The following is a 21729-nucleotide window of genomic DNA, read 5'->3' on the forward strand; positions in this document are numbered from 1 at the left end:
GTGCTAGGTATCTTGCATATGGTGCTAATCCTTAACACAGCAATGCCAGGTGGGTAGCAGTGTCTCAGTTTGCAGGAGAAAACACGGAGGGACTTAACCAAGTCCACACAGGTGGTATGTAGCAAGGCTTAGATAGCAGTGCAGTGACACCTGCTTACATTGCAGTGAAGATGTCATGAGGCAGTGGATGGTTGTGTCCTGGTGAACAGTGCAACTGTCAGGGAGGGGAGGTAGCCTTCGTGGGGGAGGTGGCCTGGTGTCAGCACTGACCTCCCTGGAAGGGTTTCCTGGGAGGGACTGTCCCCAGTCTCTCCACCTCCCCTGGGCCACACCAGAGTGTTCCTTTCTCTCAGGCCCCATGTGCTGGAAGGGGCCCTGTCCCCATCCCCATGGCGACCAGTTACCCAGCCTGGTGTTGGTTTTGGTTTTCCTATTTGAGGTTGTGGGATCCCTCTGGTTGAGGCTGAGGTTTTTCTGCTCTGGAAACCCCAACTGTGTTGTGGCCGTGAGGAGGGGCCTGGAGGTGCTGGCACCTGCCCACAGACCGCAGGCCCCAGATGCCCTGAGCCGCCCCATGCGCCTAACACCATCCAGCCAAGACATTTCAGACACTCATAGCTGAGAACTGTGGCACAGGGAACTTTCTGGGGTCAGGAGAACTGTGTCTTTGCTCCCCATGTCCGCTCCTGTAGAGGACAGAGCCGCTGGGAAGGCTGGGGTGTATGACGCCCCGGTTCCCATCTGCCCGTGCCTTTTGCCCCCGCTTTGGGTGGAATCCTTGAGCACAGCAAGCCCCTGACTGAGTGGCAGGCGGCCAGCAGGCCCGGAAAGGGTTCCAGCCACTCTCGCTGCCTCCTGGCCTCACAGTTCTGGCAGTTGCTCCCTGGCCTGGCTGTGCCCACATCAGAGTGTCAGCCCTATGAATGGAACCTGGGGCTGGATCCTGCACAACTTGACCCATTCTTTAGGTCTCTGAAGTGATTCTCCTCATGTGAAAAGAGCCAGTCCCCACCAAGTGGTGGAGCTGGTGGTGCCAGCTGTGGAATGCACCCTTGGACAGGGAAAGGCTCTGTGTCCCCCAGACCACCCCACTTCCCTCTCTTGCCTGCCACCTGGGGTCCTATGCTCAGCTAGGAAAGTGCTGGACACACTCGAAGGCAGCAGGACCATGGCGCCTAAAAGCTCCTGATGCTTCCTGCCCCAGGGAACAGTGGACCGATGCCATCCAGAGGCACTGCACAAGCCCCATCTCGAGAGATTCCGGGTCACAGGTGTTTTGGCAGCCCTTCATGTTGTTTTCTTCTAAACCTCTCAATCAGGGGATAGTTACGGGGAGCAGTCTCCTCCCGATGCCACTAGACCTTGACCTCCCAGCTCCAGCACTTTGGGGCAGTGCAGTAATGGAGGAACTGAGGGCAGGATGAGGACCGAGGCTGGATTCCCCCTGATTCTGGAGAGTGTGCAGAAAGGCTGTGTAGAGGAGGTGCACTGAGTCAGGGACTCAGCCAGGGGCTGGCTATTCTTAGAAGGTGAGAGCCGTGGAGACAGAATGAGACCCTTGGCCTATATCTGCCCCACTCCACCCCTTCCCTGCCTGGCCCACTCAGTGGGCTCCTCATCATGTGTCTCACCTGTGGGGATCTTAAAGCAAACTCTTGACAGAGGGGCTCTGCACCCTGTCCTGGATCTCAGATGACGAAACTGAGGCTAGAGAGATGGTGCTTTCTCCCACCCCCACCCGAAACCAGGGGCCTGTCTCCCTTTCACAGTGGTTGCCAAGTACACTGGGTTGGAGAAAGTCCCCTACAGGCTGAGGTCACCTCAAATACACTTGGCTGGAGTCATGTTGCTTCTGAAAAGGCTTGAGTCACTTGGTGACGCAGCCCCTGATCAGGCCCTGTAATTGGGATCTCGCCTTGTTCGGGGCTGGATGAAAAGAGACTTAGAATCAGTGAGAAGCCACATGCCCACCTCATCAGTTTCAGCTGGTGGTGTCACTCTGGGGGTGGCAAAGGTGGCAGAGCCCAGGTGGATGGAAAATAAGTATCAGTGGAGGGGAGGGAGGAACAGAAGGCAGTAGACACAGGGGTAACCCCTTCTCATCAGAACAACTGGCCGCCTCCACTTTGCCCAGGCCAGATCTGACTCTGAGAACACCCACAGCCTCCCCACCGTGACATTTTCTGGAAATCCAGCCCTGCTGGCAGCACATTGGGAGCTGAGTCCTGAAAGCCCACCTGGGTAGAAAAGAACTGGATGGAGTCTTTAGTCCCGCAGACATCGCAGGCGGAATTGTGACACTGCTTTCCACTTGACTGCAGATGAGTCATTGGCCTTTTGTGGCTGGGAACGCAGTGGAGTGATCCTTCCGCATGCAGTCACTGCGACACCTGAGACCCCCCCAGACTGATTCAGTTGAGGGCAGCTTCTCCAGTTTTCAGGGCTTTCCTTCCTCCCCCTCCAAATTCATAGTCGAAAGACCCGATTCATGACATAGTTTGGGTTTCTAACAAATGTGGCCCCCTGCAATAGCATAATGCTGACTTTTCTGAACCACAAGCCAGTTTCTGCTGGGAAGTCCTGGGGTCTCTGTAGCCTGTGCCCCTCACTACCCCGTGTGCTTGTGCCTTTAACCAGCAGTGCCCCCAAACTATTCTGGAAATGGGGGTGGCAGTTTCTGTGGCCCCATTCCTGCTGCCTCTGGTTATGCCTGGCCCCAACCCCGGGGTTTCTGCTCTGAGCTGAGAGCTGGGGTGGCCGTGCCATGTTACCCTGCCCTCTCCATACGAGGACCAGACCCATTCAAACTCTAGAGTGACCCATGACATGTGGCTTGGAGAGAAAAGATGAGTTGGCCAATCAGATTTGCTCCTTGAGCCTTTAGAATGAGGATTCCGGGAGATGGGTAGTGAGCTGGGCTGAAGGGTTCTGAAGACATAGCAGCCTCAACAGCTGCAGTTCTAACTACCCAGGATTAGTGCAGACATCACAAACGAAGAGCACAGTCTCCACAAGACCACCCTCACCCCAGGCACCTGCCACATGGTTGGGGAGTCCCCAGGCCACTGGCATTTCTGACCATGGCAACAGATTTAGGGATTCCCCTGAAGCTCTCAGGTTGGATAATTCGCTAGACTCCCTCACAGAACCCAGTGCAGCGCTATACTGACAATTACAGTTTTATTATTGCAAAAAGATACCCAAACCAGTGACAGGGAGAGGTGCCCAGGGCAAGGTCTGAGGGTCCCAGATGTGAAGCTGCCATGGATGTGCCACCTCCTGGCACATTGGTGTGTGATTACCAGGAAGCTCACCCAGGCCTCGGTGTCTGGAGTTTTTATTGGAGCCTCCTGGCATGCTTGGTGTGTGATAACCAAGAAGCTCACCCAGGCCTCAGTGTCTGGAGTTTTTATTGGAACATCGTTATGTAGGCATGATTGATGGAATCCCTGGGCACATGGTTGAACCCAATCTCTGGCCCCCTGTCTCTCTGGAAGTCTGGGTGATATCACGTGGCTCAAAGCCTCAACCTTCTAATCCCATGACTGGTCTCTTTGGCATGACCAGCCCCGCCATGAGTCATCTTGTTAGCATAAACTGAGATATGGCTTCAGAGGCCTACCATGAATGAAAAAGACACTCCTGTTACTCAGAAAATTCCAAGGACTTAGAGGCCACCTCTCAGGAGCCAGGGACAAAGGCCAGTCAGATTCTTTATTATACTATGACCAGTTGGGGCCTGTGCAAAGATGTGAGTATGTCCTGATCTGTGGGGATGCCAGGAGTCTGCCCCAGAGGGGTGTGGCCCATGGGAAAACAGGCCCCCACTTACTCAGGGTCCAGAAAGCACGGCAGGTTCACTGTGGATCTTGCCTTCCCATCCCCAGGGATGACTTTCTCTTCTCTGGGATCTGTAAACAATAAAGGTCCAAGGGTCAACAGAAGGCAAAGAGGCATTCAGTAGACAGGGTGTGTGTGTGTGTGTGCACGCAAAATAGGTGTGAGACTTGAGGTGACTTCTGCCCAACTTCACAGGGAGATGATCAGGGCCTGGGGGAGAGTGGGGGGCAGTGGCCCCTGAGGCCATCTCATTGGCCCGGACCCCTCAAGGCCGCAACTGAGCGGTGCTCTCCCTGCAATCTCGCTTAGGCTTTCTGGTGTAGGAGGGGCCTCATACGGTTTGTCCTCCTGCCCCTGTGAGTGGCCTTGTTAACGGCTTTATGGCTGCCAGGCATCCTGCTGTGAGAAGAATGCTTGACTCAAGTCAGGCAGGACGCAGCGACCTTGTAGAGTCAGAGCCCAGGATCACCGCATTCTGGAGCTGAGAGGAATATTTTTCAGTCAACTTTTCCAAGCCTGTTTGTGTGTCTTCAGGTCCTTTTTAGAAGACGTAGACAGGGCAGAAATAACAAGTCAGAGAGGAAGAAATTCCTAGAAAGAGTGGTCGCGTCATCCTTTTGCTCACTGATTTCAGGGACTTTCTCTTGACTTACAGCAGTGGTTCTCAAAGTGAGAGTGCACCAGAATCACCTGCAGAGCTCATTAAGTCACCCATGCTGGCCAGTGTCTGATTCCGTAGGTCCAGGGTGGGCCCAGGAAGCTGCATTTCTAACTGGCTCCCAGCGATGCTGATGCTGCTGGTCCAAGGACCACCAAGAACCACTGACTTAAGGGCAAGAAGGAAGCTCCTTCCAACAAATGCATAGAACCTTCCTTAGTTTCCCTCGTGGAACCTTTCTCTGATCAATCGCGCATTTGTCACCAGGGAGGAAAAGAACATTAGACTAAGAGTCAGAACAGCTGAGCCCTGGTTCAGGTTATGATATGCACTGCCTGATTGAGGCAAGGTTCTTTCCTTTCTGAGACTCTGTTTCCGAATCTGTCAAACGGGTTCAGTACTAGGACCTACCTCACAGGGGTGGTGTGGGAATTGAACTAGGTGATGTGTTACTGGTACAAATTCCCTGACTCTGGGAGTATAGCAAAGGCCACACAAGCCGTCCAGGGTCAATTGTTTTGCAAAGGTCTATTCCATCCCTCCCAAGGATGGTATGTGAAGCTGTTGGGCTTAAAGGAGCCCAGTAAGTTAGACCTTAGCCTGTCCAGATCACCACTATTGCTGGTTTTGCCAGTGTCCTTTGGAGGAAGGGGCTGGGCTGGCAGTTCCACTCCACAGTGCCAGGTAGTTACAGGGCTCTGGGGGCTGTAGGCCCCTCACTGCTTGGAACCCATCATCGCTGCACCCTAGCCACATCCCGCTGGGCTGACACTGCCACAGGGACAATGCCTTCCTGGAGCTCAGGTGGTCCCACTGCCCTCCCCAGAAGCACCGCACCTCCTCCAGCCTCAGCTTCTCCCTTCCGTTCTCCATGCCAGCTCATTTCAGCCTCTGCCTTGAAAGCACAAACACCACTCTCAGAAACAGCAAAGGCAACAAGAGTAACAGCAAGTCAGTTTCTTCCCCCACCGAGACAGCCTCTTCTCCCATGGCAGTTTTTTGGGGGGAATGATACTTTTATTCTTCCCTGGGGATAGCCACAAGAGAAGGAAACGCATTAGTGTCTCAATAACTCACTGAGACGAGTGCTTGGCCCATGCTTGAGGATCAGTGGCTTTTTATTATTACTTTGCTTCTGCCTTCCATCGGGCACTCCATTCCCTTCTAGGACATGCCCTCCTCCTGTGGGGCCCCCACCCCTTTGTTAACCACTCTCCCTCCTCCTGCCTTACCTCCCCCTTAACACACTTCCCCAGCCTGGCAGGAGGGCACCTCCTGGAGGACATTGCTGGCAGCTGGCAGCCGAGGGAGCCCCCGGGGCCAGAGAAAGCAGGAGTGAGAGTGGGATTGGACAAGCAATGCCCTCCCTAGAATCTGTCCCCTCTAAAGGGCCAGTGGCAGCCATGAGTCAGGGAACACCCCACCTTGCTGTTGTCCGCCTTTCTCCAGGTTTTGTCTTGGACTCCTTCCTACGCAAGGCCACCTTGGTCCTCTGGTGCCTTCCCCAGAGCGGGAGCCCCCCTGATTGGCCCTGGGCCTCGGTCACTGCCATTTTCCCTTGCCTGGTGGGGTCACCCTTCTCCATGCAGCCTCCCCTACCTGCCTGGCTACAGCCCCAGCTGTCTTGCTCATCTTTGCTCTCTGATGCATGGAATGAGCTGGATGAGGTCAGGAACCAGGTCCTCTTCCCTGACTCGTTACTGGTAGCTGGAAGGTAAACCCTGAACAGCAGAGGATCCTTTGGGAAAGCAATAAAGCCCGAGGCTCCTCGGGACAGGAAATAGCAGCGAGCCAGCGCCAGCAGAAGATCTTGCTCCTGCCTGGGTGTGTGGCTTATTCCCTGGCTCCATTCATTCCTCTCCCTGAGCCTCAGCTTTCTCATCTGTGAATAGGGTCAGTGCCTCCTGAATGAGGGCCGAATGTACAGTGCGCAGAGGTCAGTGCTCAGCCCAGAGGGCTGGCAGGGAGGGAGGAGGGAGGCTGTCATTTCTTCCTGCAGGCGCTCATGCCTTTACCCAGTCAGCCAAGTAACTTAATGGAAGCTCGTAATTAAGCAAGTGTTAGCTGCACCCCCCACCTTCCCAGGAGCAGGTCTGACCCGAGCTGGGAGAGGGCTGTGGTCCAGACAAGGGGCTCTGCCTCTTCAGGGCAGCACGAGAAGGGACACTAGAGCTGGAGCTTGAAGAACAAGCCTTCTTGGCAGAGAAAGCCACACCTGCAAGGTCAGAGTGGGGGGGAAACGATGATGCATACAGGGTTTGGAGGGGCTGCCAGGTGGCCGGACCTAAAGCATGACTCAGCAGATACAGTTTGGGCATCTACAGTGGACCAAGGAGAAGGTGACAGAGAACCAAGAAACCCAGGTCCCTGACACTACGGGTCTGCTATCAGCGCAGGGGAGACTGATGATGGGCAAGGAAACAAATAAGTGGGAAGATTTCAGGTGGTGATGAGAGTTGTGGGGTGGGGCTGGGAGTCCAGCAGTCACTCTGCACGTAGAGGTTGAATGAGTCCATGAAAGTGGCATGCGTTGAGAGAACGGATAAATGGATCTGTAAGCTGATGTGCATGTTCGACAGAGAGAGACAGACAGACTGACCGACCAGTGCTTCCCACACACTTCCATGGCACTTGGAGACTGGGCCTGCTTCACAACCAAGGTCAGAGAAGACCTCCAGGAAGGCAAAATTCAGGCTAAGACTGGAAATGTGGGTGAGAAACGTTCAGAAAGGCAGGAAGAAGGTGCTCCTGGCAGAGGGAACAGTGAGTGTAAAGGCCCTGAGAGCAGAGGCAGGGAGGGAAATAAAGCTTAGGAAGACGATTACCGAGGCCCTGAACCGGGCCAAGGAGAACGGGCTGAGCCTGTGGGTGGTCAGGCCTGGGAACTAGTCATTCCTGCTGCTGGCACCTGAGCACAGGGGAGGTGGGAGGTGATGGCCCCAGCTCCCTGTAGGCCTAACACCCCTCCCCAGCAGGGAGGTGGGCCTAGGGCAGCTGGGGCCATAGGACCAGGACACAGGAGGAATTTTTGCAGTGGCGTGACTGGGCCCTGCCCCCTCTCGGGATACAGAGAAGCAATCAAGTCCTATGAAATAATAAACAGTGCCAATACTTCAGTTATCAAATATGCAGCTTCACAACGCTGCAGCAGCTTGAGAGCCAAACATTTGTCTAGACTTGGTGCCCTCTCTGAGGCAGGTTTTGTTTGTTAAGAAGTGAAACCTTCTCCCAGCCCATCTGAGTTATGGAAGGTTGGATTTATTTCATGGGACTTTTAGAGGAACTGGAAGCCAGATGTGAGGTGAGAGGCCATTCTGGGTGCCTGCTGTTATTTAGGGGGATCCCCTGCTGAGAACATCCTTGTATTAACTCCTGTTGCTGCTATAACAAATTGCTACAAACTAAGTGGGTTAAAACATCGCACATTTAGTATCTTACCGTTCCGTATCTTACCGTTCCGGAGATTGGAAGTCAGACACAGTCTCAGTGAGTTAGGGCATCAGCAGGGCTGTGTTCCCTCTGGGGGCTCCGGGGAGAATCCTTCCTGGCCTGCATGCCTTGGCTTGCGGCCCCTTCCCGTCTTCCAAGCCAGCAATGGCTGGTGAGTCTTTGTCACATTGCATCACTCTGACAATGGCTGCTCTTCCTTCCTCTTCCACATTTTAGGACCCTTTTGGTGACAGTGGGCCCACCTGGATAATCCAGGATAATGTCCCTATTATTATCCATAATTTCATCCACAAACTTAATGCTCATTTGCCATGGAACCTAATGTACTCACAGGTTCTAGGGATTAGGGCATCCCTGAGGGTGTTATCCTGCCCACCATAGTCTCCCTGCCGTATTCTGGAAGCTGAGGAAATAGGATTGAGAAGGAAAGTGAGCCCAGGCAGTAGCTGGAGAGTCTGCACCCTTGGCTTGGAGCTGCCTCCAAGTGGCTCACCTTTCCCACTGCCTCCACCCCCACCACAGCTGCCCCATCACTAACAGATCTCCTCCAACCCCTGTTCTTTTCCTAAATGTTGGTCAAAATGGTCATTAAGTAAAGCAGCATTTTTCCACATCCCTACCCTTGACTTACTTTTTCTTTTGAAAGTACCCAGGCTAGAGTGCCGTGGCATGATCATAGCTCACTATAGCCTCAAACTTCTGGGTCCAAGCAATCCTGTGCACCACCATGCCCAGCTACTTATTTTATTATTTTTAGTAGAGACGGAGTCTTGCTATGTTGCCTAGGCCGGTCTGAACTCCTGGGCTCAAACAAATCCTCCCATCTTGGCTTCCCAAAGTGCTGGGATTATAGGCATGAGCTACCACACCTGGCCCCAACCCTTGACATTTTAGAGCCAACCATTCTTTGTTCCAGGGGGCTGTCCTGTGCACAGCACAATGTTTAACCACATCCTTGGCCTGTACCCACTAGCTGCCAGTAGCACCTCTCCACCCAGTGGTGACAATTAAAAATGTCTCCAGACATTGCCAAATGTTCCCTGGGAGGCCATCGCTGGGGTTGGGAACCACTGAAGTAATGCCTTTGATGTCTGTCTTCCCTGCTAGCAACACTGCGTCTGGCACCTGCAGAGAGCTCGCCGCTTAATCGGTGCTCAACACATATTGGTTGAACGAATCAGTGAACCTATGTTAACTTTCTTAATGAATAAATCTATAAGTGTGCGTGTATAAAATAGACTCCTGGTTTCCATAGACTGGCTGCCTGAGAATCACTCGGGGATCCTTGTAAGAAGTCACATTCCTGGGGTCCAGTCACAGAGGATTGGGGTGCAGCCTAGAAATCTGTATTGTCAAGAGTGCTTCATCAGTTCCCCCAAAAACTTAAACACATATACCATATAATCCAGCAATTTCCCTCCTGAGTATATACCCAAAAGAATGGAAAGCAGGGACTCGAACAGATACTTGTATGCAAATATCCATAGCAGCGTTATTCGTAATAGCTAAAAGGTAGAAACAGCCCACATGTCTATCCCCAAATGAACGATAAACAAAAGGTTGTATATCCGTACAAAAGAATATTATGCAACCTTCAAAACGAGTGAAGTTCTGACACATGCTGCAACATGGGTGAAGCTCGAGGACATTACGCTAAGTGAAAGAACAGACACAAAAGAACATGAATTGTAGGATTCCCTTATGCGAAGTATCTAGAGTAGTCACAATCAGAGACATGGAGCGTAGGAGGGAGGTTGCCAGGGGCTGGGAGGAAGGAGGGAACGGGAGTTAATGTTTAATGGGTTCAGAGTTTCAGTTTGGGATGATGAAAAAGTCCTGGAGACGGAAGGTGGTGATGGTTCCACAGCAATGGGAACATCCTTAATGCCGCTGACTCATTCACCTAAATAATGGTTAAACTGGTACATTTTATGTTATGCATATTTTGCCGCGTGCAAAAAATGGTGCTTCATGCCTGCAGGTCTGAGAATCAGTAGTGTGTGAAGGGAATGAGGAGCAGGGGATAGGCCTGTCGAGTTCTAACGACCCTCCCAGGCCTCACAGCTGCTGGGATGGGAATGTCTGACTCTGCTGAGCTAGGATTTAGGCTGATTTCTTGAGAGGATGGCCCTTCTCTGGGCGTGCATAGAACCTCTAGGCCGCCTGAATGAGAGCTGCGGCTGGATGAGGATTGACTCGTCTGGAGGCCACATGTACCGTCCCCCGGGCAGCTGCTGCCCAGCTCCGGCTGCTTCTTGCCATGTCAGGTGCCTGGCTGTGCGAGAGACGTCCAAGATCTGGATTTCGACGTGAAATCTCCTCATTTTTATTTATTGCAATATTTTTGGGGGAACAGGTGGTGTTTGGTTGCATGGAATGTTCTTTAGTGGTGATTTCTGAGATTTTGGTGCACCCGTCACCTAAACTGTGTACACTGTAGCTAGTGTGTAGTCTTTTATCCCTCACCTCCCTCCCACCCTTCCCCCAAGTCCCCAGCATCCATTATATCATTCTTAGGCCTTTGTGTCCTCATCTGGGAATCTCCTAATTTTTCAATGTTGGCAACCGGTTCAGTGAACAAGCAAGCAGACAAACAAGCCACCTAAGGGACACACTGGTGACCCTGCGGGCCTCTGGTCCAGCCTGCCGCTTTTCTGGGAGCTCACAGGCTGCGGCCCCAACTAGATCCTTGCTTCTGCTCCCGTTATGGCTGCCACGTCACTCCTGAAGTCTGACACCAGCTTTCTCTTTGATCCTCTGAGAATTTCTCTTGTATTCGGGGCACCCAGAAATGGTGGTTTACAGACAGAACAGCAAGAGCAAGAGCCCAGGGTCTGGATTCTGCTCAGGCTGGGATCTTGGCTCTGCCATTTATGAGCCACGGGGCCATCGGTGACTTGCGACCTTTCCCCCATGCCTGGATTTCCTCATCTGTCAACTGGGTATATAATAGTTCCGGCCGGCCGGACGCAGTGGCTCATGCCTATAATCCCAGCACTTTGGAGGGCCAAGGCGGGTGGATCACTTGAGGTCAGGAGTTTGAGACCAACCTGGCCAGCATGGTAAAACCCTGTCTCTACTGAAAATATGAAAAATTAGCTGGGCATGGTGGTGCATATCTGTATTCCCAGCTACTCGGGAGACTGAGGCAGGAGAATCGCATGAACCCGGGAGGCAGAGGTTGCAGTGAATTGAGATCGCACCACTGCACTCCATCCTGGGTGACAGACTGAGACTCTGTCTCAAAAAAAAGAAAAAAAAAAAGTTCCTGCCTTGTAGAGTAAGGGTGAAGCCTGCAGGTGAGGGGCTTGGCCCCGGGCAGGGCCAGTACAGGGCTGAGCAGTATGCACGTGTATGTTTATGTGTGCATGAAATGTGTGGGCACTTATATGTGTGGTCCCCGTTGGCGGAAAGAGTGAGTGTGTTGTGGGTCGAGCCACCAGCAGTCCCAGTGATTTCTTCCTCAAAGAGTTATTCTGAGGATTAAACAAGGTCATGTACAGATGGAGCCTCACCACGGCAGGTGCCCAATATGCATTCCTTCTGTCCCTCAGAGTGTGAGACCTTGGCGGTCTGTGGAGATTTGCGAGGAGAACGCTGGGGCTGGTTGGAGAGGAGGGAGTTGGGTTGAATATGCGATAAAAGGAGAGGAGAGAGATGGACTCCTCCCCATCAGCACCCTCTCCTGCTTCCTGGCCACCAGGAGCGGAGTTCTGGTCCCGTTCTCAGAGGCAGGTGCACTGGCTAATCAGGGCCATGACCTTAGCTTTCCAGGATAGCTTGGATGACAGTTAAGAAGCCCCGGTTCTGTGCCTCCTTTTAAACACACGCTACCTTGTTATCCCTCCTTTCAGCTTTGGGAGGAAGGCCTTACTGTCTCCGGTTCACGGACAAGGACTCAGAGACGGTGGGTTCTTGTCCAGGCTTGCCTGGGCAGCAGGGGACGGCCACAGGGCCAGAGCAAGGTGGAGGACGGGTTGGGCTGGCCCGGGGAGGGCTGGAGCTGAGTGCCACTGGGCTCCCCTGGGTTTGTTGGTGTGCAGACGGGGCCTTGTCCTGCCCAACCGACTCCTGGGAGGGTGAGAGAATGGAGGGGCTGCGTACCCACCCGAAACAAGCAGATGAGCTACATAAAATCCTGATAACCAAGGGGCACAAAGGTCTCCATGACCTGTGGTGAGTCACGGACAGATGGTGGCTAAGGGCCACTGTAAGGGTGGAGGGTGGGTGACAGCACCTCGGTCCCTGGGAGCCTTCCAGCCACATGGCACAGCAGTGCCTCCAGGTCCAAGGCCCAGACGCTGGTGGGCTCAGGGACACTCAGGCCCAGAGCTGCACCCCATCGCTATTTGCACCTGTGCTTCCTGACACCTGTCCACCATCCGTTGGACCAGGAGTGCGAGGATGATGGGAACACCTGTGTGCGCCTCATGTGGTTCTGCACGTTACACATGTCTGTGCATTACATGTGTTCATTACTAGTGCACGTTCATTGTGTGTGTGCATTACATGCTTGTGTGTGCATGTTCATCACGTCCATGTGCTCAGTATTCGTATGCACTGGGGAGGACGTGAGGCAGGGCCCCTCAGGAGTCCCTCCTTCCTTCTAGCCTCAGAGACTTTGGGGTTTGTGAGGAGGGAGAAGAAGGAGGTACTTGACAAATGGAAACTGAAGTCCTTTTCCCCCAACATCTGGCCTCCAGCTGGGGAAGGAGATTCTCCACAGAAAGCGAGAGGACAAAATGAGGGCCATGAGGGGCCATGGGCACCTGCCTGTGCCTCCGCCCCACAGGGATGTCCCAAGCTAAAGGGGAGGTTCAGACATGGCAGACTTGGCCCCTGCTGTGGGAAGGCTGTGGTCTGGTGTGGGGGAACAGCAGTGGGGGATGCCTGGTGTGGGTGGAGTGCAGGGGAGCCCCGGGCCTCAGTGCTGGGGGATCGGAGTCGGGCAGGACTGTATGGGAGACTGAGGCTCAGAGCCCACCTGGGAGGAAGAGTGTGTGTGTTGGGGAGTGTGGTGTGTGTGTATGTGTATGTCTTGGGCTGGGGGTGTGTCACTGGCTTGACCTACAGCCGTCCCTGTCTTTCAGCCCAGGAGGCTGGTGGGCAGGCTCACTGCAGGGGCCCCGCAGGCTCTGGAGCCTCAGTCCGGAATCTTTTTCCCCATCTCTACAGGGGGCGGAGGAAAGCGCAAAGGGAAAAGCAAGAAGTGGAAGGAAATCCTGAAGTTCCCTCACATTAGCCAGTGTGAAGACCTCCGAAGGACCATAGGTAAGCTGTCCTGCCTGGGAGCCGTGGGGGGAGCGAGGAGCAGGTGAACCGCCAAGCCATCTGTGCATTGAGGCAAACGGGTGAGCTGCCAGGCCGTCTGTGCAGGGAGGCAAATGCCAATCAGTGGGCACAGCATCGTGCTTCCAGGTAGGGGCTCCAGGCTGACCTCTTTGCTAATCGACATAAACAGCCAACCAGTATTCACTGAATATATGGCATGTGCTGGGCAGAGTGACCTCCTCCCAGTTACACTTTGAGGCAGGTGCTATTATTTAATATTTCACTTCACCTTTCAGATGGGGAAACTGAGGCACAGAGTGGTTCTGTGACTGGCCCAAAGTCACACAGCTGGTGGGAGGGCAGTGGAGGTGGGCCAGGCCCAGCACAGAGTCCCCTCTTGTAACTTCTCCACTTTCTTCCTGGAGCCTGTGGGTGCTGCCCTCAGGAGGCAGCCCAGGCTTTGGGAGCTGAGAGCGGGGTGAGGTGGGGCTCTCCTTTCCACCTGCTGGGGATGCCAGTGCTCCTGAGGAGCCGCTGGGCTCAGTGGCACAGCTTAGGTCCCTGTATCCAGCACACACACACCAGGCACCTCTAAGAGCAGCCAACCAAGTGGGTCTGTGCCTGGTCCCATGCAGGACACAGCTGTGGTGAGGAGGCCTGGGTGCCTGGGCGACAGCCCCCAGGGGGCAGGCATGTTGTGAGGCCCTACTCCAGAGTGTTTGGGGCCCCGGCCCTTCTGCCCTCTGTGCCCTGGGGTGGGTCCTTCCCTGTCACCGCGTGAGGGCTCCCCATCCGCTTATTATTGTCAGAGGTCATGGACATACTGAACACATTGAAGAAGACTCAAGTCCACTGAAGGCTGGGCATGGGGTCGCGCCGCCCGGAACTCCATAGGCCCACCCTTTCTGGGACTTCTGCCCAGGGCCTGGGGTGAGCTGCCCCGTGCCTGCCCTGGAATTCGAGGCCACGTGTAGCCATTTATTCAGCTTTTCTAAATGGTCTCTTCACGGCCTGGCCCCCCGAGTTTCCAGGGCCGGGGGGACTTACCTGCCACCCCCAGGCTTGCTCCGTCCCGGCCCCGGGCCAGTCAGTCCACACTCCACGTTGATAGGTGATAGGAAGCCATCTGTGCCCCGCCCCACAAAGGCAGACATGAGCAGGTGAAGCAAGGCGGGATCCTGAAGGGTCAGGAAACATCCTCAAGACCCACCTTCCATCCCTAAAACCCCAGGCACATCAGAATCCCCACGGTGTTCTCCGGCCGAGAGTGGGGCTGGCCTGAGGGATCAGGCGCTCTGGGTCCAGGCAGACATGGGTTCAGATCCTGCCCTCTCTACTGGCCACATGGCAAGTTAATTTACCCTGCTGAGCCTGTTTCCTCAGCTGTAACACTGACTGTGAACCCAGTCACTGGATGGTGGAGTGGGTCAGATGAGACCGTGTGTGTAAAGGGCTTAGCTGGTGCCCTCCTCAGGAGACCAGGGGCCCACGCTCCTCTGCACGCTGGCGTGCTTTCTGGAGTTCCCACAGACACCACGGTGCCCTGGATGTCATGTGCACCCTTGATGCTTTTCTGCTGGGGGCACTCGGGGTCAGGTGGAAGAGAAGAGGGGTTGTGTTCCTGGGGCTGGAGCTTACTGGGGAGGATTTGACCACTGAGACTTTATGGGGAGCCTTCAGAGAGGGGAGCCAGGGAGAACCCCTCGGGTGACTGGCCATTTCCTCCTGGGGGTCCATTTTGTTCTTCATGCTAATTTTGGCTCATAGAGAACGGGGCCTGGGGTGGGACTGGGGAGGAGACCTTAGTTGCCATGGTGGCATCTCACCCATGTGTGCCCAGTGAGTACCCCCTTTCTGGTGAGCCGAGCCTTCTCTGTCATTTTCATCCTGGGTGTGCTGGCTGCCCAGAAAGCCATTCCTGGATGCTGGGCCCAGCTTCTCCCAACTGAGGGATGTCACCTCACAACCCATTCACGGTGGCCCCAGGGAACGTCTTGCGCTCATCCCCAGGGCCACAGGGATACTCGGAGAGACCTTTCTGGGGTGTTGAGTTGGAGGTGAGAGCTTACAACAGGAGGAAAGCATCTCCAAGGGGAGCACTATGAGAAGCGGGCACCTCTGCACAGCCACGCTCACCTGGCAGGGTGGTGCTTCCCGGCCCTGGCTAAACTGTCTGCAGGTGGTGATGCCAGGAGTACTGTGGGGCACAGCCAGATATGAAGGCCAGTTCCTCAGAGAAGCCTCTTTTGACTTCAGAATTTAAATGAGCTCCAGGCCAGAGTCTCTCAGAGCACAGAAGGGTCCTCTTCTGCCAGAGCACCTTTCCTCAGTGTCTTGTTTGCCCCACAAGTGTGAAAGGCTCTCTGGGGAGGAACTGGATTGTTAAAATTCACCACTAGGGAATAAGAGTGAAGCTCCGCCTCAAAAAACAAAAAACAAAAAACAAAAAAACAAAAAACCTCCTTCCCCCTGCAGAAAAGCTTGTTCTTTCTAGCCAGAGACCCTGGAAAGGGGCAGCCAAGCCCAGCTGAGCTAGGAGCTGCTGGCACAGCTGGCTACTGTAGAGCTGCCACATTTCTGCTATAGTTCCTGCCAGCAACGCAGACACCGACTTTCTGCTTTTTTTTTTTTTTCTGGAGATGGAGTCTTGCTCTGTCACTCAGGCTGGAGTGCAGTGGCATGATCTTGGCTCACTGCAACCTCTGCCTCCTAGGTTCAAGCAATTCTCCTGCCTCAGCTTCCCTAGTAGCTGGGATTACAGGCACGTGCCACCCCGCCCGGGTAATGTTTGTATTTTTGGTAGAGACAGGGTTTTGCCATGTTGGTCAGGCTGGTCTCAAACTCCTGGCCTCAAGCGATCAGCCCACCTTGGCCTCTCAGAGTGTTGGGATTACAGGTGTGAGCCACTGCGCCCCCTTTTCCTCCTTCATGTAACCTGTGTCTTAGCATGGGCTGCTATAACAAATTCCCACAGGCTAAGTGGCTTAAACAACAGACATTTATCTCTTATTGTTCTCGAGGTGGGGAAGTCCAAGGTGAAAACACCGGCAGACCTGGTGTCCTACGAGGGCCCAGTTTTTCCTGGTTTACAGTTGGCTATCTTCTTGTATCCTTGCATGGTGGGGAGTGGGGGAAAGAGAGAGGCGGAGGAGAGAGCACTCTTGTCTCTTTTTATAAGAGCACTAATCCTATTCGTGATGGCTCCAGCCTCATCACCAAATCACCTCCCAAAGGCCTTACCTCGAAAGAACATCATGCTGGGGGTTAGGTTCCAACATGTCTGTTTCAGGGAGGACACAGCCATTCAGTCCATAGTCTAGGACTAGGTTCAGTGCAAACCTAGTCCTGGATTCAAACAGCTAGCGCACCCTGGCTTTCCGCTTCTCCCCTGAGATACAGCTTCTCATACTTTGAGATGAACTAGCCCTGCCAAGGCCTGGTGCCCCTCCCAGCGCCCTCCTTCCAAATTAAGACTCTCAGATCTAGGATGGGCGTGATGGCTCATGCCTGTAATCCCAGCACTTTGGGAGGCCGGAGCAGACGGATTACGTGAGGTCAGGAGTTAGAGACCAGCCTGGCCAACATGGGGAGACCCTGCCTCTACTAAATATCCAAAAAATAGCTGGGCATGGTGACAGGTGCCTGTAATCCCAGCTACTCAGGAGGCTGAGGCAGGAAAATTGCTTCAGCCTGGGAGGTGGAGGTGGCAGTGAGCTGAGATTGCACCACTACACTCCAGCCTGTGCGACAAGAGCAACACTCCATCTCAAAAAAAAAAAAAAAAAAAGGCTCTCAGATTTCCTCCCTCTAGGCCTCCTCCCCATGAGCTCCCAGGTGTTGTCCTGAGGAGCACCTGAGTGTCCCTCAGCTTCTAGTCTGCCTGGTCCCACCTCGTTCACGTCCGCTGTGGGGGACCCGGGAGCACAGGATTGGGCTCTGAGCTTTTCTCCATCCATGGACCACTCCCCCACCATGGGCCCCAGCCCCGTCTGTCCTTCTAGGTCCATAAACTGGCCTCTTGGCAGGGCCCACTCCCCTGGGATGGTGTGAGGAACGTGCGCGCTGGCGTGTGGAAATGGACCCTTCTGCTCTGCCGGAGGGTATTGAAAAGGCTCTGTGTGTGAGTGCCGTGGGAGAGAGGCCTGGGAAGGGCAGGAAGGCTGACGTGAGCCATGAGGCTGCAGCTCGTGGCCACGGGGCCAGGGTCTGGGCCTTCCCACTGTTTACAGTCCGTCGCTGAGGTGTTTGTCCAGTCTCTGCTGGGGTCCTGCTGGAAGGCTTTTTAAAATAAAATTCTCATTTCTTTCCTAGACCAAGACACACACCGAACAGCGGCCAATACCGCATTTATTTTTCTTGTGGACACATGAGCTCACTTTCTGAAGTTCTTTGGGAGGATGTCCTGGGGCAGGCTTTTTGCCAAGGTGACAGGGCCCCTTTGGGGTGTGAGGTGGTGCCATGAGAAGGCTCCTGATCAGAGCTGAGGACAGAACGCATGAGGACCCCAGGGTGCTGCCATCTCTGGATGGCCCCAAACAGTGGTCTGTTAAAGCCCTGGCCTTCTGCCTTCAGCCCTGCCCTGGACGGCCACGGACCATCTCCACCTAGCAGCCAGCGTGATTTTTGAAAAATGAAAACTGCACCCTGTGAAATCATTCTTCTGTTGGAACCACCTGAACAGCTCTCCATCCCACTCGGTAAAACCCAAACTCCTCACTATGGCTTGTAAGCACTTTGCCCTAAGGTGAAGCCTGTAGACCCCTTATCAGAAGAATGCTTTTATATATAAAATAGAATACATAGGGTTGCAGAGGAAACTGATCCTTTTTAAGTATGCTTACCACATGCTTCTAAAATGTATGATACAGAAATAGACGTGCTTCTTTGTTAATACGTTAAATTATAAGGTCTAACTGTGGGTCTAATAGCTATTGTAATTTTGATTTATTTATTTATTTCTATTTATTTATTTTGCCACAGGGTTTGACTCTGTCGCTCAGGCTGGAGTGCAGTGGCATGATCTTGACTCAGTGCAACCTCTGCTTCCTGGGCTCAAACTATCCTCCCACCTCAGCCTCCTGAGTAGCTGGGACTACAAATGTGCACTACCACACCCAGCTAATTTTTGTATTTTTTGTAGATATGCACTACCACACCCAGCTAATTTTTGTATTTTTTGTAGATATGGGATTTTGCCATATTGCCCAGGCTGGTCTCAAACTCCTGAGCTCAAGTGATCCTCCCTCCTCGGCCTCGCGAAGTGCCGGGATTATAGGTGTGAGCTGCTGCACCTGGCCAGCTATTGTAATTTTGAACTTGTCATGAACCTGAGTGAGCTTTCAGATATCTGCAACAATTGATAGGAATGGATCTTTGATTTCTGTCAGTGACAAGTCCCGGGCACTGCTGACATTATTGTAGGTTGTTGTCTACATTCATAATTGAAGGAAGTGCAAATTTTCAGTTAGAGGCTGGTGAAAAGAAAGATGACATTTCTCCACCCCAGTCCATGGACTCCCTAAATCCTATCCATGGTCCTTTTGGCAGTGCCCTCCCTGTGCTCCCCTGCATGAGCTGGCCCTCACCTTCATCTTGGATCCCTCCCTCCTCCTCCATTCACAAGCTGGTCTCCCTTTTGTCCTTTGAATACCACACGCTTGTCTCCAGCCCGGAGCCTTTGCACCTGCTGTTCTCTCTACCTGGAATGTTCTTCCTCACACTTTTTCTTCCAGGGGACTTTAAGGTCTCAGTCCAAATATCATCTCCATAGAGAAGCCTTCTAAAACGAAACCATACCCTCCCTCTAATTGCATCCTTTCCCATAGTGCTGTTTATTTAATGTTCTTACCCATAACTCCGTCTGAAGTCATCTTTTCGTTTACTTGTGTATTTTCTGTCTCCCACACTGGACTAGATGTTCTATGTTAATAGCAACTGTGTCTTGCCTGGTTCACTATGAGAACAGTGTCTGGCACATAATAGGGGTTCATTAATACTGGGTGAATGAAGGAATGAATGAGGTGAAATATTTGAAGTTAGAGCTCTTTGAATGGCGTACACCTGGGAGGCGGAGCTTGCAGTGAGCTGAGATCTAGCCACTGCACTCCAGCCTGGGCAACAGAGTGAGACTCCGTCTCAAAAAAAAAAAAAAAAAAAGAAAAGAAATTAGAGCTCTTTTAAAAAAATTGGTGACGTGTTTGCTGTACCCAAATTTAACCTTAGCCAGTAGCCTACACTTAAAGTAAAGTCTGGCCCTAGGAGGCACTGTAGGAAGCATCTGCTGTAACCCCCCGGCCATCCTCACCATCCGGATGAGGCAGCTCGGCGCAATACGTGACTCAACCACAGTCTCACAGCCACTGAGTGGGGAGGGGAAGCTGGAGGCTCCTGGGCCAGGTTGGTTTCCTCTGAAGCTGTAGTCGGAGTCATGATCACGGTGATGTCAGATTTTCACAGAATCCTTAGCTCAGGGGGCTGGAGGACATCTTGTCCACCACCCATTGGTGGTGGAGTAAACAGGCTTGAAAGGGAGAGTGACCCTCCCAGGACAGCCGGGTCCCTGGTCTGGAGTGATACCTTGCAACTCCCCATAAGCATATTGCTGCATAAACATGTGGGCAGGGCCCCAGCCAGTACTCAAAGCAGGGCGACTTCTTAGGCGCTCAAAGGGGTGGACATTTCTTTTTTTTTCTTTTTTTTTTTTTTTTTTTTTTTTTTTTGAGACGGAGTCTCGCTCTGTCACCCAGGCTGGAGTGCGGTGGCCGGATCTCAGCTCACTGCAAGCTCCGCCTCCCGGGTTCACGCCATTCTCCTGCCTCAGCCTCCCGAGTAGCTGGGACTACAGGCACCCGAGGGGTGGACATTTCTATCTCTATTGTATCTCGTAAGTGTGTGTGGTGAGCTCCCCTGCTTATTCAATGCATGTTTAGTGAGCCCTGAAAACGTGCTGTCCACGGGGGAGCTGAGCGGATCGCTACTCTCCTGGAGCTCATTCACCAGTGAGCGTGGGAGACCGACTGAAATTAAGATGAGATGACAAATCAAGAAAGTTCCATAAGGGTCTGGAGCAGTTTGCTGAGCTGCAGAACCATGGCAAAGGTCTACGCCCACTTCCCTGGAGGAAGTGGCATCCCTCCTGGCCTCCTAAGGGGTCTCTCTGACAGTCCCCTGAGGGCCTGGACCACGGTCTCTCCATCTGGGCGTCTCCATTGCTGTAGCAGCGTGAGTGGGTGGATGGATATTGCCTTCTCTTCAACCTAGAAGCCAGCACTGTGAGTGGCAGCCATGAGCATTGAACAGATTCCTAGGCCAGGTGCAGTGGCGCAGGCCTGGAACCCCAGTGCTTTGAGGGGCGGAGGCAGGAGGATTGCTCAAACCCAGGAGTCTAAGGCCACAGTGAGCTCTGAATGTGCTGCTGCACCACTTCAGCCTGGGTGACAGAGCGAGACCCTCTAAAAGAAAAAAATAGAGAAGAGAGAGATTCCTTGCCACATATCTCTGCTTCCAGTGTGAGCCCCAGGTATGAACTAACAGATTTTCAACAGAACTGGCAGAGGGCAGACAGACCGGGAGAGGAGGAAGGGGTTCTCTAATGTGTGCTCGCTGAAACATCAAATAGTGACTTTATTAGTTAATGGGATAATTGTTCATGGGAGATCATTAGAGAGCCTAAATCAAAGAAGTTCTTAGGATGTCCGAAACTTGGAAGGCTGGAACGTCATCACAAAGATAAAAGATTGTTGAGGTCTGCAAATATTTCTCAGTGACGCAGAAAGGTCTGTTGGGCAAAAGTGTGGCATTTTTATTTATTTAGCTCAGGCTCATTGCGTACTTTATTCTTTCATTAAAAAAAGTCTGAGGGGGCTTGAGTGAAAGAGTTGATTATTCCACTGTTTGGCAATATTTCTGTAGGAACTGTCCAAAAGCTATATAATAAATCAAGGCCCCCTCCCCACCCCGCAACAGGGCTGACGTTTATAAGGAGGCTGTTCACAGAAAGTAGCTGCTGCGTCTGGCATGCCACAGCGGTGCCCCGAACCCTCGCAGACAGGCAGGGGAGATTGAGTTGCCTTGTGGGAGAGCCTCTTGCCAAAGCCTTAACTGTTTCCAGGAGCAGAAGCCCCAGGCTGTGGGGGATTCCTAGAGGAAAATGTAGAATCTTTTAACATGGGGGGGCAAAAAACCATCTTCATAGTGTGAAGATTTCCTTGAAGTAGCCTAGTCCTTGGTTATTCACCCAACATTGCCTGCCCGCGTTGCCCTGCCTGCCTTGCCTCTCTCCCGCTCTCTGTCTCTCTCTCTCTCTTTCTTTCTTTCCTCCTCTCTTTCTTTATCTTTCTCTGATGTATATTTTTTGAGACAGAATCCCACTATGTTGACCAGACAGGGCTCAAGCAGTGTTCCTATCTCAATCTTTTGAGTAGCTGAGACTGCAGGTGTGAGCCACTGTGCCCAACTGCCTTGTTCTTTTTTTTTTTTTTTTTTTTTTGAGACAGAGTGTCACCCTGTCA

General features: G+C 53.0%; 1 protein-coding gene across 10 annotated transcripts in view; it reads left to right on the plus strand.

Annotated features, from left to right (window-relative positions):
* Positions 1 to 21729, plus strand: part of GRK5 (G protein-coupled receptor kinase 5) — a 252869-nt gene that overhangs the window by 106774 nt on the left and 124366 nt on the right. For 5 of the 10 annotated variants that reach the window (XM_005566566.5, XM_045361629.3, XM_005566565.5 and 2 more), the window contains exon 2: positions 13124 to 13219. The exons of 3 other annotated variants lie outside the window; for them this stretch is intronic. In XM_005566566.5, the coding sequence (XP_005566623.3) occupies positions 13124 to 13219 (96 nt within the window). Of the gene's footprint in view, positions 1 to 11802; positions 11856 to 13123; positions 13220 to 21729 lie in introns of all 10 variants that reach the window. 2 more of the 10 variants (XM_074002891.1, XM_074002890.1) reach the window with 1 other exon arrangement.

Source organism: Macaca fascicularis, chromosome 9 (genome assembly GCF_037993035.2).
Source record: "Macaca fascicularis isolate 582-1 chromosome 9, T2T-MFA8v1.1".
In the NCBI taxonomy this organism is placed as follows: Eukaryota; Metazoa; Chordata; class Mammalia; order Primates; family Cercopithecidae; genus Macaca; species Macaca fascicularis.